At 41.5% G+C, this 16,452-nt stretch overlaps 1 protein-coding gene across 10 annotated transcripts in view; it reads left to right on the plus strand.

Annotated features, from left to right (window-relative positions):
• Window positions 1–16,452, plus strand: part of LOC124717235 (YLP motif-containing protein 1) — a 404,334-nt gene that overhangs the window by 61,878 nt on the left and 326,004 nt on the right. For all 10 annotated transcript variants that reach the window (XR_007005724.1, XR_007005722.1, XR_007005723.1 and 7 more), the window contains exons 7-9: window positions 2,745–3,285; window positions 14,613–14,723; window positions 15,179–15,283. Coding sequence is in view for 5 of the 10 variants with exons in the window: in XM_047244037.1 (XP_047099993.1) it covers window positions 2,745–3,285; window positions 14,613–14,723; window positions 15,179–15,283 (757 nt within the window). In the remaining 5 variants the exon portion in view is untranslated. The remainder of the gene's footprint in view (window positions 1–2,744; window positions 3,286–14,612; window positions 14,724–15,178; window positions 15,284–16,452) is intronic.

Consider the following 16,452-nt stretch of genomic DNA (forward strand, 5'->3'; position numbering starts at 1 on the left):
TCCAAGAGAACGTTCCCCCCCCCCCTCCTGGTGGCAATCAGTGGTCTAGCAGTGGCTGTGGGGTCTTTGAGGTATTGTCCTTCTTATATGTAGACAATTTTTGCTTTTATTATTACTCTTCTGGTATGGGTTTTGCCGAGTGTTGCCTGTAGGGTGCCATATGAAAGGTGCAGTCATGGACTCTCACCATGGGATTTCATTTTCAGACACCGAGACTCGTGTCATGCACTTACATCGCCATCATATTGCCCACTGATACCCAGAGCTTTACCTAGACAATCGGTTGTTCTTGTAGTTGAGATACACCACTTTTTGGGACTGGTCTTTGATTCCTGGCTGACTTGGCTTCCCCACCTGCACCAACTTAACTGAAAGTGCTGGCGACACCTCACTATGCTTCGCTGCCTCAGTAGCACTAGCTGGGGTGCAGACGCTCTAGCCTTCTGCAGCTCCACAAAGCCCTGGTTTGTTGATTCTGTTCCGTCTTGATTATGGGAGTCGTGCATATGGTTCAGCACCACCCTCAGCATTGCGGATTCTGCACCCTATTCAACATTGTGGGGTCAGACATGTGAGGGGCCCTGTGAACAGCCCTCTGATCAAGGCTGGAGCCCATCTGTTGCCTATCAGGTGCCAAAAACAGCTGCTAAATTACATTATACACATTTATAGCTTCTCTGGACATTCCAACTACTGTGTCCATGTCTCTCAGCAGCGATCCAGAACTGGCTTTACAATTGCTGCATGCGTACAGTGTCTCTGTTCAGAACTGCAACATCCTCCACTGTCGCCTCTAGTTGGGAAGACGTAGCATCTGCCCCTATGGCTTGTCCCCTGACCTCAGATTTGTCTTGCTGTCTTGTTCGGTCCAAAGATTCTGTTGACTTCACAGTTTTTTGCCACCTGTTCTTGGCTGTCCTTGAAGCATATTCAAGTTTGGAAGTGGTATACACCAATGGTTACAGTTGATGGACAAACAGGCTTTGCGTACATACATGCACAGTGCAGTGAACTACACTCTCTGCAAAACGGCTGTAGTATCTTCAGTGCTGAGTTGGTGGCCATTAAACTAGCCCTTGCCATGTTCGTTCTTGCACTGGCAAGAGTATCCTAATCTGTAGTGCCAGCCTTCAAACTATAGACCAAAGCTACTCTCTCAACCCATTGGTTCAGCTATTCAGGATCTTGTCTCTGATTTCCAGCAAGCTGGACAGCCAGTCATTTTCATTTGGATCTCTGGTCCTGTTGGGATTTCGGGAAATGAGTGAACTGATAGGTTGCCCAAGCTGGCCACCAGGATACAGTCCCTGAAAATGGGGGTAACAGCACTGTATCTTTGGTTTTTTATACACCATCAATTGCTAGAGGTCCATGACTTGAAATGGGCTGCCCTGATATCTCCAAGCAAACTGAGGACAATTAACACCACCATAACCACATGGCAATCTTCCCTCTGTGCTTCTCGTGGGCAGTCCACCATCCTGTGTTGATTCTGCATTGGCCACACTCAGCTGACCCGTGGCCACATTCTCAGATGTGCCGACATGAGGATCTCCCCTCACTGCCGATGCAGAGCCTGGTGATGATGGTCCACTTACTCATAGACTGCCCGTATTTGGCTGCTTTGAGGTGGCATCTTAATCTTCTTGACACGCTACCTCTGTTGCTAGAAGATAATGCCAAACCAGTTGCCCTGATGTTATGTTTTGCCTGCGAAAGTGGTTTCTAATCATCCCTGTAACGTACGGCTTTTTGGTCCCACCAGAGTCCCTTGGCAGCCCTTGCTCAGTGTCCCAGCCAAGCCTCTACCCTTCCCACGTTTTTATTCTCTTTATTGTTCCTTTCGTTTCTCGATTTTAATATGTAAACAAAAAGGAACCTGAGGTATTAGTGTGTGGAACAAGATGACGTGCAGGATGACTGAATTTTAAACGAGCGAACCAATTCACTTATTTTACATCATCAGTGAGCCAGATGCAAAAAATACATAGCAGTAAGGACTGCATGTAGCAAAAATTCCCTGTATACAAAGGAACAGCTGCTACCAACGACAAGTATAAACCACTAGACCAGAAAGATATAGGTGGAGCACTGTTATTTATGGACCTAAAGCGACTTGGTGCCTCCAAGGCTCAGGAAGCTGACATATGCTGGGAGAGTTGTGCCTGATCGTGTCATTGGCTAATGGAGATAAGGCAGCCATTTTTTATATGTAATTTACATAAAAGTCAGTTTTGTTGTTCAAAATGAGTATAAAGTTTCATATGATGTGTTGTATTTATCAGATTTGCAAATTATACATGGTAGAAATAGGAAATTTCCATTTAACATTCATGGAAAATGTTATAAGGTAAATGTACTCTTTTATTGCCAGATATATTAAGAAGATAATATCGTTCATAAAGAAACCTCTCAGAAACTACTTGTTCAGCTATCTTGCACATTTCAGCTGAAACTGGCATTATTCCTGTATTCCAGCAGCAAAACAGAAACTCTCATTAATATAGTTAAACATTCGTACATACTAAACTTGTTTCCAAATGTCGATATTTACTGTTTTCACTATTTGGCTATTGTTAAGTCTGCATGTGGAGTTTGTGTGTGTGTGTGTGTGTGTGTGTGTGTGTGTGTGTGGGGGGGGGGGGGGGGGGCAGTTTATATATTTACAGTGAGACCACAATTTTTGTACATATTATTCATGTTGATGCAATCTGTTGTGACATTTGTTTTTCTCACTATTTCAGGACTGCTGCGCCGAAGCCTCCGGATGCACCTCCTCCCACTCCTGTTACAGTGCCTCCACCACCAATGACTGATCCGTACGGTACTGCTGTGACGGCAGGTTACAGTACTGCGTCCAGCTATGGGACACCATACGCGATGCCGCCTCCCACCCAACTGCCACCTATGCAACAGCCGCCTCCTGTCCAACAGCCACCTCCTGTCCAACATCCTCCACATGTGCAACAGCCCCCTCCTGTACAGCAGCCCCCACCTCCCGTCACCGCCGCTCCCCCTCCTTCTGTACCACCGATGACTGGCGGCTGGGGAGACACAACTGCTATGGGAGGATATGGCGTGGGCAGCAAAAGACCATATGACGCGACTGGGGAGCCACCCCCACAGTTTTCCCACCCACCACCCAATGTTGGTGGCGGTGACAACAAGAAGATGCGTCCTGGAGATTACCAGTATGGAGGTGAACGTGACAGGGGAGGTGGAGGTAGATGGGGACAAGATGACAACTCTTCTCATAAGACGGAGCCAGACCAACGTGCTGTTAAGGCAAGATATCTCTACTTTATCATACAAAGTATTTGAGCTTCTTGTAATGTTTCTAAGAATAACAAGTATGCTAACAGATACGTTCAAATTTCAGATTGTTTGTCTTTCATTCTTCTGTATAACATTTTATCACTTGTGTCGATTGTGAGTAGTCTCTGGCTGTTCACTTGTGTACAAAGATTGTAAGAAAGCTGTGTAATAATACTTAATATTGGATGAAGCACTGTTATTGTTGTTGAACTGAAGTGGCGGCCCAGTGAATGAAAAAATAAGTGAATTTATAAAAATTAGTTACAGTAAAAGTATAGATAATCTGCATTTCACATGATGTTTTTATTTTGTTATTTTTGTTATGTTGTCGGTTTGCTAAAGATATTTTGCTTTTATTAAAATTTTCTGCTGAGTCATTCAATTTATTTGAAACAAAAGTTCTTTATTCGATACTATTGGCTAGTTTCAACTGTTCGTTGAATTTCAAGTGCACATTTTCGTCTCATGGCATTATGCCATAATGAAGAACCTAACATAATACAATACTGGTACTCCAAGAAACCACATTGAAAAGTTCAATATCAGGTGGGGTTTATTTCATTGTGAATTTGAACATACGAATGTGCACTTAAAGCCAAATAATGCATTTTTAGTGTGGTTTACGAAATTGAGATGCTGTTTGAGTAGCTTCTGGTGTCCTGTTTCTTTTGTGACATAATGTAAGATCTCTTTAATGCTTTATACGAACAAACATACGGGCTTCCTATGTCATCGTAGTTGCACACGCACAGTATTGCCTTTTTTTCTGGCGCTCCCAGGCAACTGCTGAAACGAACCTATTCCTAACAGTTCGCGGGAAAGTATCACGAATGATGGCTTGAAAATGTTACTTTCAAAGTAAATTTCCTTTCACGCAAGATGAATTATGTTGTAGTAGTAGTATTAGTAGTAGTAGTAGTAGTAGTAGTAGTTGTTGTTGTTGTTGTCTTCAGTCCTGAGACTGGTTTGATGCAGCTCTCCATGCTACCCTATCCTGTGCAAGCTTCTTCATCCCCCAGCACCTACTGCAACCTACATCCTTCTGAATCTGCTTAGTGTATTCATCTCTTGGTCTCCCTCTATGATTTTTACCCTCCACACTGCCCTCCGATACTAAATTGGTGATCTCTTGATGCCTCAGAACATGTCCTATCAACCGATCCCTCCTTGTAGTCAAGTTGTGCCACAAACTCCTCCCCAATTCTATTCAATACCTCCTCATTAGTTATGTGATCTACCCATCTAATCTTCAGCATTCTTCTGTAGCACCACATTTCGAAAGCTTCTATTCTCTTCTTGTCTAAACTATTTATCGTCCATGTTTCACTTCCATACATGGCTACACTCCATACAAATACTTTCAGAAACGACTTCCTGACACTTAAATCAACACTCGATGTTAACAAATTTCTCTTCTTCAGAAACGCTTGCCTTGCCATAGCCAGTCTACATTTTATATTCTCTCTACTTCGACCATCATCAGTTATTTTGCTCCCCAAATAGCAAAACTCCTTAACTACTTTAAGTGTCTCATTTCCTAATCTAATTCCCTCAGCATCACCCGATTTAATTCCACTACATTCCATTATCCTCGCTTTGCTTTTGTTGATGTTCATCTTATACCCTCCTTTCAAGACACTGTCCATTCCGTTCAACTGCTCTTCCAAGTCCTTTGCTGTCTCTGACAGAATTACAATGTCATCGGCGAACCTAAAAGTTTTTGTTTCTTCTCCATGGATTTTAATACGTACTCCAAATTTTTCTTTTGTTTCCTTTACTGCTTGCTCAATATACAGATTGAAGAACATCGGGGAGAGGCTACAACCCTGTCTCACTCCCTTCCCAACCACTGCCTCCCTTTCATGCCCCTCGACTCTTTATAACTACCATCTGATTTCTATACAAATTGTAAACAGCCTTTCGCTCCCTGTATTTTACCCCTGCCACCTTTAGAATTTGAAAGAGAGTATTCCAGTCAACATTGTCAAAAGCTTTCTCTAAGTCTACAAATGCTAGAAACGTAGGTTTGCCTTTCCTTAATCTTTCTTCTAAGATAGGTCTTAGGGTCAGTACTGCCTCACGTGTCCAACATTTCCTCCGGTAATTTTCACATCTGTCAACACCTGCTTTCTTTGGGATTATATTCTTCTTGAAGTGTGAGGGAATTTCGCCTGTCTCATACATCTTGCTCACCAGATGGTAGAGTTTTGTTTGGCCTATCTCTCCCAAGGCTGTCAGTAGTTCTAATGGAATGTTGTCTACTCCTGGGGCCTTGTTTTGGCTTAGGTCTTTCAGTGCTCTGTCAAACTCTTCACGCAGTATCATATCTCCCATTTCATCTTCATCTACCTCCTCTTCCATTTCCATAATATTGTCCTCAAGAACATTGCCCTTGTATAGACCCTCCATATACACCTTCCACCTTCCTGCTTTCCCTTCTTTGCTTAGAACTGGGTTTCCATCTGAGCTCTTGATATTCATGCAAGTGTTTCTCTTTTCTCCAAAGGTCTCTCTAATTTTCCTGTAGGCAGTATCTATCTTACCCCTCATGATATAAGCCTCTACATGCTTACATTTGTCCTCTAGCCATCCTTGCTTAGCCATTTTGCACTTCCTGTCGATCTCATTTTTGAGACGTTTGTATTCCTTTTTGCCTGCTTCGTTTACTGTGTTTTTATATTTTCTCCTTTCATCAATTAAATTCAATATTTCTTCTGTTACCCAAGGGTTTCTACTAGCCCTCGTCTTTTTACCTACTTGATCCTCTGCTGCCTTCACTATTTCATCCCTCAAAGCTACCCATTCTTCTTCTACTGTATTTCTTTCCCCCATTCCTGTCAATTGTTCCCTTATGCTGTACCTGAAACTCTGTACAACCTCTGGTTCTTTCAGTTTATCCAGGTCCCATCTCCTTAAATTCCCACCTTTTTGCAGTTTCTTCAGTTTTAATCTACAGCTCATAACCAATAGATTGTGGTCAGAGTCCACATCTGGCCGTGGAAATGTCTTACAATTTAAAACCTGGTTCCTAAATCTCTGTCTTACCATTATATAATCTATCTGATATGTATTATGTTATGTGTGAGAATGTGGGATGAATTTCTTAAATCAAAGGTCGTTTAAAACTTAACACTTTGAAGACCAGTCACTTGAAGAATTTCGAGCCCAAAAGACCAGATATTTATTCACTATTTAAAATTTTACTCAAGCAAGATGTCTTAAAGTGTCACACACAAATAATGACCAATATTATATGTGAAAGCTTAGTTTTTCTTGTAGCTACACTATGTATATTAATTTAAACCGTTAACTTAGCCCAATTTGTGTGTTCGCGCTATTTAACAGTGATGTTGCTCTTGGCTGGATAAGTCACGTTTCCTAAACTCTGAGTATGTTCTGTCATTGGCTGGTGAAATCGCATGACATGAGCTATGATTGGCCTACAACAGCACATCGCAATCTCTCTTTCAGTGCGTTCTAAACTCACATTGAGTTCGATTGAATTCGAATTCATTCTCTCGTAATATGAAAATATGCAGTGTACATGTTGCTGCACGTCAAAGATCTTTCAAAAACTAACCCCTCCCCCTTTACTGTCACGGTTTGGCATGACGGAGCTCTTGCACATTCCATACGGCCAGTGACACAGTACCTCGCTGAAATAATACAAAACTCACTACAGGTCAAACTCCTTAAAAACTATGGAGAGTAAGTGGAGAGTAAGTTGTTTGGTCTCTCAAAAAGAATGGGATCAGAATGACGTCACAGAAGAGCCCTAGAATGGACAGAACCTGGACGAAAACTAATTGGAAGACCATGAACAAGATTAGAGACCAGGTGGAGGATGACGTGAACCATAAGACTGCACTGGGAGGGGATGGTAAGTGACAGATCGTGGGAGAAAAGAGAAGCTTGAATGAGGTTCTGTGAACGACCTGCATAAGCAGAAATGTTCCAGGAACAGGAAGGAGGAGATATAGTCGAGAGCATGTGTGAAATGTGCTGCTCTGTTTTGTAAGACTGATCTAAATAAAATTGAATCACATCGTCATAAGTATTCTTGTTAAAAATATTGTTCGGATTGTTACAATATAGGGGAGATGCTGAGCCGCAGAAAGGCACGACAAAAAGACTGTCACACAATTAGCTTTTGGCCAACAAGGCCTTTGTCAAAATTAGACAACATACATACATGCACACACTAATGCAAATGCGACGTACAAACGCATGTCCTCAGTCTCCGCCCACTGAGACAGACGTTGTTACATTCCATCCCGTATTGTCCATGGTTTAGATTGTTGTTATTGAGAGGGATTATAACATTCAAATAGCATTTATGCTCAGTATTCTCACAAAGATGTGGTATTTTTATGCAATTAAAGCTTAAAAATAATTAAATTTCAAGATTTGGTCATGTGATTGAAAATGCTCTGTTATTGGCTGAAGCTCTCATGATGTCACAGACAAGGAATAAGATGAAGCTATACGAGTGCTGTAAGAGTGCTAGCTGAAGTACTAGGCTTTTATGTACTTTACCTGCAAACAGTTCAGCTGTTTAGTGATGGAAAACACATTTACAATTTTTAAATAACAATGGAAAGGAATTTTGTGAATGCTGATACCTTATGAAAGTTGATGCATTTGTGCTTCACTCCATTTAGAGCGGCGATATGTGCGAGGATGGCCGTCCTTTCCCTGCTCTATGTAACATCATTACACTCACTCAACATTATGGAATTTTAGGATGTTTTGCAAGTGGGTCCATGTATTATATCTAGATTGTCAACTATCAGTTGTGAACAATGATCAAAAGCATCTAATTGTGGAAGTGAAAATTCCAGGTTTGAACCCTGACAGGTTCATACATTTCTAAAAGTTTAAGGCAAAATACGAAAACAGCATTAATAAGAACTCAGTTGTGGCAGTTGTTTCAATGGTGGGATGTGTTATATATAGCTTCCCATTAATCTTAGTCTGAGAAATGAATAACTGAAGATAAATGTATTTAATTTGCGTACAAGCAATTCACTGTTTTGGATAGTGGCGAAGGTGTCACCATGCGCACACAATACGAGGTGTAAGGACGATGAGGTTTTGTATGGGAGAGATACAAGGCATGTGTAATATGCAGGTAACACAAATGTAAGGACTGTGATGTTAGTGAATGGAAACTAATGTCAGTGTCTGAAATACTTACTTCATCTTTATGTAAGATGATGAAACTTTAAACTTTAAAAGTTTAAACAATAAACATCCTAATTGGACAGTGGAAGATAAAAAAAAGCATTATTTCCAGTAAAGTAAAAAATGTGGAGTCATATTAACTAGAAATCTTCTCAAAGGTGAAGTCTGTGAACAGCAGCTGCAAATGTTAGCACATGTAAACAGCAAGAAAACCCATCAATACTTTTCTGATTAGTGTGGTGAAATTTTGTTATTGTGGCTTGGTTTTCATATGAGAGGAGTTTTGAGGCGTGTTACAAATAAGTTAAAATACTCTTTCAGGCTGAATTAGAATTGGTGACCTACAGATATCTGCTTATGAACTTCTACAGTTTACCTCTATAGACCTGAGGTACCGAAGAGTGTATGTAATATTGGATATAATGACATTTTCACAGGTAGTTTAATTTCATTGAATAATGCTGTCCTCCTTTGCAACAGTGGGAAAGCATATCTCTGAGACAAATTAATGTTAACTTACCAGTGCAAGATGTATTTAATTAAGTTAGGGAACTCGTTCATCAGTGTGTTTGCATTTTACTGGGTCAGAGCGACAGCATTTCACACAACTTCTCATTCTTTATTACTCTAAGAAAGAAATTTTTCAGTAATTTTTAAAGATGTATTTGTACAGTGCCACTACACACCATTTGTAACCCATTTTCTCAAATGTAAATTCCAAAACAGGACATCACAGTGAATGAGTTTTATGACAAAAGGAGCAGGGAGCTTCCCCATGATGTCACAAGCATCACGTGACTCAAATGGAGCTTTTTAGCGGGCTTTCAGATTATTTGAATTTCATCCCCCCTCCTTTCTTTAAAGAAAATTCAAGAGGAGAAAAGCATGTTGCATGCATAAAATGGCATAAACCATTTAAGATGATTTCTAGAAAACTGTCAAATACCCTATTGCCCGCAATGCCTTCTACCATCGTTACAAAAACCTACTTGCTGAGTACTGAGACAGAAAAAAGTTAATTTAAAATTACTTTTTTAGAAGGAAAGTAGAGAGAGTAAAACATTTAGTTTCTCTTTACAAATGTGTAGTTTCACAATATTGTGCCCAAAAACATACATCATCATGTTAGTGGAACAGTTTGGATCATTATGTTAACTGGGTAGCAGCTCCCACTTTAATTTTAGCGCAGGGTCCACACTCAAAAATTGTATAGTGCGAATAAAGCAGACATGCTCAGTAAACCAATGCTTTAATGATGTAGCTAATCTTGTTTGTGACTGATCTCTAGGTTACATGCTCAATTCTTGGTTATAAGATTTTTTTTCTGTTACTTACTCCAGCAGTTGCACTGTGCTTCAGATTCAACATGAAAATGGGATCTACTTATAAGTGTCTGGTATTGTCAGGTCAAAGCACTGACCTGTTTAAACATTTAGTTTCTCTTTACAAATGTGTAGTTTCACAATATTGTGCCCAAAAACATACATCATCATGTTAGTGGAACAGTTTGGATCATTATGTTAACTGGGTAGCAGCTCCCACTTTAATTTTAGCGCAGGGTCCACACTCAAAAATTGTATAGTGCGAATAAAGCAGACATGCTCAGTAAACCAATGCTTTAATGATGTAGCTAATCTTGTTTGTGACTGATCTCTAGGTTACATGCTCAATTCTTGGTTATAAGATTTTTTTTCTGTTACTTACTCCAGCAGTTGCACTGTGCTTCAGATTCAACATGAAAATGGGATCTACTTATAAGTGTCTGGTATTGTCAGGTCAAAGCACTGACCTGTTTAAACCAAGGATTGCTTAGCCTTACTTGTGTGTTGCATTACTGGACAACTGAGTGGTGCATATGCAGTCAGCTTTATGTTCGGTATATCCGTACGTATCTCATAAACTGTGTGTAAGAACACTTTCTGTGTTGTGCCATGTCCCTGGTTTTGGTCTTAAAGTTGTCTTGTGCGACGCATGCTTAATGAGTGAAACCGGCATTATCATTAATAATACTGCACTGCAGTTTGTGTGGTTCAGTAGGAATAATGTTACTCTCAGATCCTAAATCCCTTACCTGGTTCAGATTCATTGATGACATCTTTGCAAGCTGGATTGAGGGTGAGGACACCCTATTCACATTCCTCCAGAACCTCAACTACTACTCCCCCATTTGCTTCACCTGGTCCTACACTCAACCCAACGAGCTGTCTTCCTAGATGTTGACCTCCACCTCAAAGATGGCTACATCAGTATCTCTGTCCATACCAAACCTACTAACCACCAGTAATACCTCCACTTCAACAGCTGCCACTCGTTCCATACAAAGTAGTTTCTTTCCATACAGCCTAGCCACCCATGATCGTTGCACCTGCAGTGATGGATAGCCCCTCTCAAAATATACCGAGGGTCTCACTGAAGCTTCCACAGACCGTAATTACCCTCCCAACGTTTTGTAAAAACAAATCTCCCATGCCTTATCTTTCCAGTCTCCCACCACCTCCCAAAGTCCCACTGTCCTGCCACAGCAGAGCATTCCCCTTGTAACTTAGTACACCCAGGACTGGAGCAACTGAATTACATTCTCCACCAGGGTTTTGACTACCTCTCGTGCCCTGAAATGAGAAATATCCTGCCCACCATTTTTTCCACCCCCCCCCCTCTCCCCCCCCCCCCCCCCCTCCACACACACAGTGGTATTCTGCCATCCACTGAACCTACACAATATACTCATCCATCCCTACACAATCCCTGCTCCCATCCCCTTGCTTCTTGGCTCATACACCTGTAATAGACCTAGATGCAAGACCTGTCCCATACATCCTCCCACCACCACTTACTCCAGTCCGATCACAAACATCACCTATCCCATCAAACACAGGGCTACCAGTGAAACCAGTCATATAAATTATTCTCGAGACTGAGACCTGGCTGAACCCTGAGATAGGAAGTTCTGAAATATTTAGTGAGGGTTGGAACATGTATCGGAAAGACAGGTTAGACACCGTAGGATGTGGTGTCTTCATTGCAGTCGACAAAAATATTGTGTCTACTGAGGTCGAAGTAGTGTGTGATTGTGAAGTTATCTGGACACATTTAACAGGGCTAGGGAAATAAAGTTAATTGTGGGGTGTTATTACTGGCCACCAGGTTCCACCGTGGCAGTTCTAAAATCATTCAAAGGGAGTCTACATTCTGTGATCTGGTAGCCACGAACAGACCAGACCTCGTCAACGGTGTCGGTGTTGAGGCTGGGATTAGTGATCATGATGTTGTCATTACGACTATGGTTATGCAGTTGTTAGCATCCCACTTAGTAAATGAATATTCATTTACTTCCGGTACGATGGACGTGGAAGAATTATGGGCAAATTTTAAACACATTGTAAATCATGCATTGGAGAAGTATGTGCCGAAAAAGTGGGTTACGGACGGAAAAGACCCACCGTGGTTTAACAGCGCAATCCGGAGAATGCTCAGGAAGCAAAGACAGTTGCACTCGCGGTACAAGAAAGATCGGGAGAATGAGGACAGGCAAAAGTTAGTAGAGATTCGTGCTGCTGTAAAAAGAGTGATGTGTGAAGCATTCAACCACTACCACCGTCATACCTTAGCAAAAGATCTTGCTGAAAACTCAAGGAAATTCTGGTCTTACATAAAATCGGTAAGCGGGTCAAAGGCTTCCATCCAGTCACTCACTGATCAGTCTGGCCTGGCAACGGAAGCCAGCAAAACGAAAGCTGAAATTTTAAATTTAGCATTTGAGAAATCTTTCACGCAGGAGGATCGTACAAACATACCGCCGTTTGAGTCTCGTACAGATTCCCGTATGGAGGACATAGTGATAGACATCCATGGGGTTGTGAAGCAGCTGAATGGGTTGAAAATAAATAAATTGCCAGGTCCTGATGGGATTCCAATTCGGTTTTACAGAGAGTACTCTACTGCATTGGCTCCTTACTTAGCTTGCATTTATCGCGAATCTCTTGCCCAACGTAAAGTCCCGAGTGACTGTACATAAGAAGGGTTGAAGGACAGATCCTCAAAGTTACAGACCAATATTCTTAACATCAGTTTGTAGCAGGATTTTCGAACATATTCTCAGTTCGAATATAATGAAATTCCTTCAGACAAAGAAGTTGCTGTCCACGCATCAGCACCACTTTAGAAAGCATCGCTTCTGCGAAACGCAACTCGCCCTTTTTTCACATGATATCTTGCGAACCATGGATGAAGGGTATCAGACGGATGCCATATTCCTTGACTTCCGGAAAGCGTATGACTTGGTGCCCCACTGCAGACTCCCTAACTAAGGTACAAGCATATGGGATTGGTTCCCAAGTATGAGAGTGGCTCAAAGACTTCTTAAGTAATAGAACCCAGTATGTTGTCCTCGATGGTGAGTGTTCATCGGAGGTGAGGGTATCATCTGGAGTGCCCCAGGGAAGTGTGGTAGGTCCGCTGTTGTTTTCTATCTACATAAATGACCTTTTGGATAGGGTGGATAGCAATGTGCGGCTGTTTACTGATGATGCTGTGGTGTACGGGAAGATGTTGTCGTTGAGTGACTGTAGGAGGATACAAGATGACTTGGACAGGATTTGTGATTGGTGTAAAGAATGGCAGCTAACTCTAAATATAGAGAAATGTAAATTAATGAAGATGAATAGGAAAAAGAATCCTGTAATGTTTGAATACTCCATTAGTAGTGTAGCGCTTGACGCAGTCACGTCGATTAAATATTCGGGCGTAACATTGCAGAGCGATATGAAGTGGTACAAGCATGTAATGGCAGTTGTGGGGAAGGCGGATAGTCGTCTTCGGTTCATTGGTAGAATTTTGGGAAGATGTGGTTCCTCTGTAAAGGAGACTGCTTATAAAACACTAATACAACCTATTCTTGAGTACTGCTTGAGCATTTGGGATCCCTATCAGTTTGGATTGAGGGAGGACATAGAAGCAATTCAGAGGCGGGCTGCTAGATTTGTTACTGGTAGGTTTGATCATCACACGAGTGTTACGGAAATGCTGCAGGAACTCGGGTGGGAGTCTTTAGAGGAAAGGAGGCGTTCTTTTCGTGAATCGCTACTGAGGAAATTTAGAGAACCAGCATTTGAGGCTGACTGCAGAACAGTTTTACTGCCTCCAACTTACATTTCGCGGAAAGACCACAAAGATAAGAGATATTAGGGCTCGTAAAGAGGCATATAGGCAGTCATTTTTCCCTCGTTCTGCTTGGGAGTGGAACAGGGAGAGAAGATGCTAGTTGTGGTATGAGGTACCCTCCGCCACGCACCGTATGGTGGATTGCGGAGTATGTATGTAGGTGTAGATGTAGATCTACAAGCTAAGCTGCAACCACTATGCTGCATTCCATGTGGAAATGACAACCAACAAGCTGTCTGTCCACATGAATGGCCACCAACCAACTGTGGCCAAGAAACAAGCGGACTACCCTGTTGCTGAACATACTGCCAAACATAACATCCTTCATTTCAGTGACTGCTTCACAGCCCGTGCCATGTGGATCCTTCCTATCAACACCAGCTTTTCTGAATTGTGCAGGTGGGAACTTTCCCTGCAATACATCTTACATTCCTGTAACCCTCTTCCTGACCTCAACCTTAGTTAGTCATTGTCCTCACCTGTCCAGCCACTTCCCTGTTCCCATTCCAGCACTACGCAGCTCTCGTTCCACCATCCCAACAAGTCTTTTTTTATTTTTCCTCCTTTTCTGCTACATCTCCACCTCACCCCTTTCCAAGCTGATATGTGCAACATTTTTAGTGGTGTCGTTTTAAAGAATCTTCTTCACTCGATAGAGAAATACATCCATCTTTGAGGCAGGCAACCATTCAGCATTGGCACGCAATGAGTTGTGAAAGGTCTTGGTCTCAAATTGATTTATTGGTGTGTTTTGATACATTTTCATCAGACGTAGAATGAAGTACAAAAACAAGCCATACAGAAGTGCATGCAGTGCATACATAAAGTATAATAATAGCTCGCATAAATGTGGAGCCAGGTGCCAAAGGAATGTTAGTTTTATTTGCAGTTCAATATTTTAACATAGAAAGTAATCACATATATGAAAAATAACATGATATTTGTCCTCGTAGGATAACCCAGATGAGTTATCGGAAGCAGAAAAGGCCTTTGATATACAGTTTAAGCAGTGGGAAGAGCAGTTCAACAAATGGAAGGAGCAAAATATCAACCATCCAGATAAGGTAAATGTTTACTTTAACACTTAATTTGAAGATACAGTCCTTCATTTAAAAACTTTCTGAAGAGTCCTGTGGTGCCTCCAGTATTTTAGAGCTTTGTTACAATTTCAGTATTAAATTGACTGTTTAGTCCAATACTCCAGGTTTCTAATAGTTGTTGTAAAGGAGGAAGAGGAAAAAAATTCTTGTTATTGGTTAGTATTTGTATTTATATCATATGATAGTTGTGTGTTGTGAATGAACTTTGCAGTGTTACACTGATGTAAAGTCACCATTTTTGAGTGTCAAAATACTTTCCTGAGATTAGTTGAACTAATGACAGGAAACAAGATCGCTTGCACTTAACTGGAGGGAAATGAAAGAATATGCGTAACTTAAATAAAGTGAAATGTCTGTCATTATAATTGGCTGCCATCTCGTAAGGAATTTAGGTAAATGTTCTATATTTTGCTTTTTAGGTACAGTACAGAGAGTATGAAGCAAAATGGGAGAATTGGCGAGCACAGCTGCTTCACAGGAGAGAGCAAATGCGCCGTAAGCGAGAAAATTCTAATAAAACTGTGGTAAGTGTAACAGAAAAATTACAATTTGATAGTTTGTGTGTGTTTTGTGATATCTGCACTTACTGACTATGCCCCTCTAATTTCAAGCTGAGTGGAATGCTCAGGCCAGAATTTCCACAGTTCTGTGGCTATGTATGTTGTGACTTCTAATACATGTGTAGTAGAGTTACTAGTTCTGGGGGGTTTCTCAAAATGGTTCTGTAGTACATTACTGTCACAGGACACTGCAGATGAAAAAAAATTACAAACCTGTATCAGTCAGAACAAGATGCAGAATTGTAATTTTCATCATTTTCAGTTATATCTTTTGAAATAAAGATGACCAACAAACTTTTCATAAAAGGTGAACAACAAACTTTTCATGTAGAGAGATTTAAGGAACCGCAGTTTGCAAAATGTGTAAATGTAGATAACTGCCGGCCGGAGTGGCCGAGCGGTTAAAGGCGCTACAGTCTGGAACCGCACAACCGCTACGGTCGCAGGTTCGAATCCTGCCTCGGGCATGGATGTGAGTGATGTCCTTAGGTTAGTTAGGTTTAAGTAGTTCTAAGTTCTAGGGGACTTATGACCACAGCAGTTGAGTCCCATAGTGCTCAGAGCCTAGATAACTTTCTTTGCTTCATAATACCAGGGGTGTTCAACAAGTAATGGAATACATTTTTCCCTCAGTCAATTTTGGTTGGAAAAATGTGGAATTTGTTGTGGAACATCTTGGAATATTCCTGGTCCAGCCCCAGTTATTTAATGAAGCCCAGATAGGTGGCAGTGCCACACATAGCCTTCAAAATGGCGTCTGTAATTGCTGTGCGTTCCAAGCAGAGAGCTAGCTGTCTTTTGAGTTTCTCTTTGCAGAAAACCAGAGCATCGCAAATATTCTTTGGCACTTGAATAATGTCTACGGAGACCTGGCACAGAACAAAAGCACAGTGAGTCATTGGGAGAGACATCTATCATAATAAAACCAAGGTTGCATGAACCTGTACGATTCCCTGTGTGCTGGCTGGCCCCACACAGCTGGGTTTCCTGTGATGTTGGGACTTGTGGACTCCCTCCTTCGAGGTGATAGATGGATCACCATCAAAACACCTTGCTGCTCAACCAGACATCTCTGTTGGTAGTGCTGACACACTCGTCCACCAGTTGGTGTGTGCTCACTGGGTTTCTCGCCA

This window comes from Schistocerca piceifrons, chromosome 9 (genome assembly GCF_021461385.2).
Source record: "Schistocerca piceifrons isolate TAMUIC-IGC-003096 chromosome 9, iqSchPice1.1, whole genome shotgun sequence".
Lineage (NCBI taxonomy): Eukaryota > Metazoa > Arthropoda > Insecta > Orthoptera > Acrididae > Schistocerca > Schistocerca piceifrons.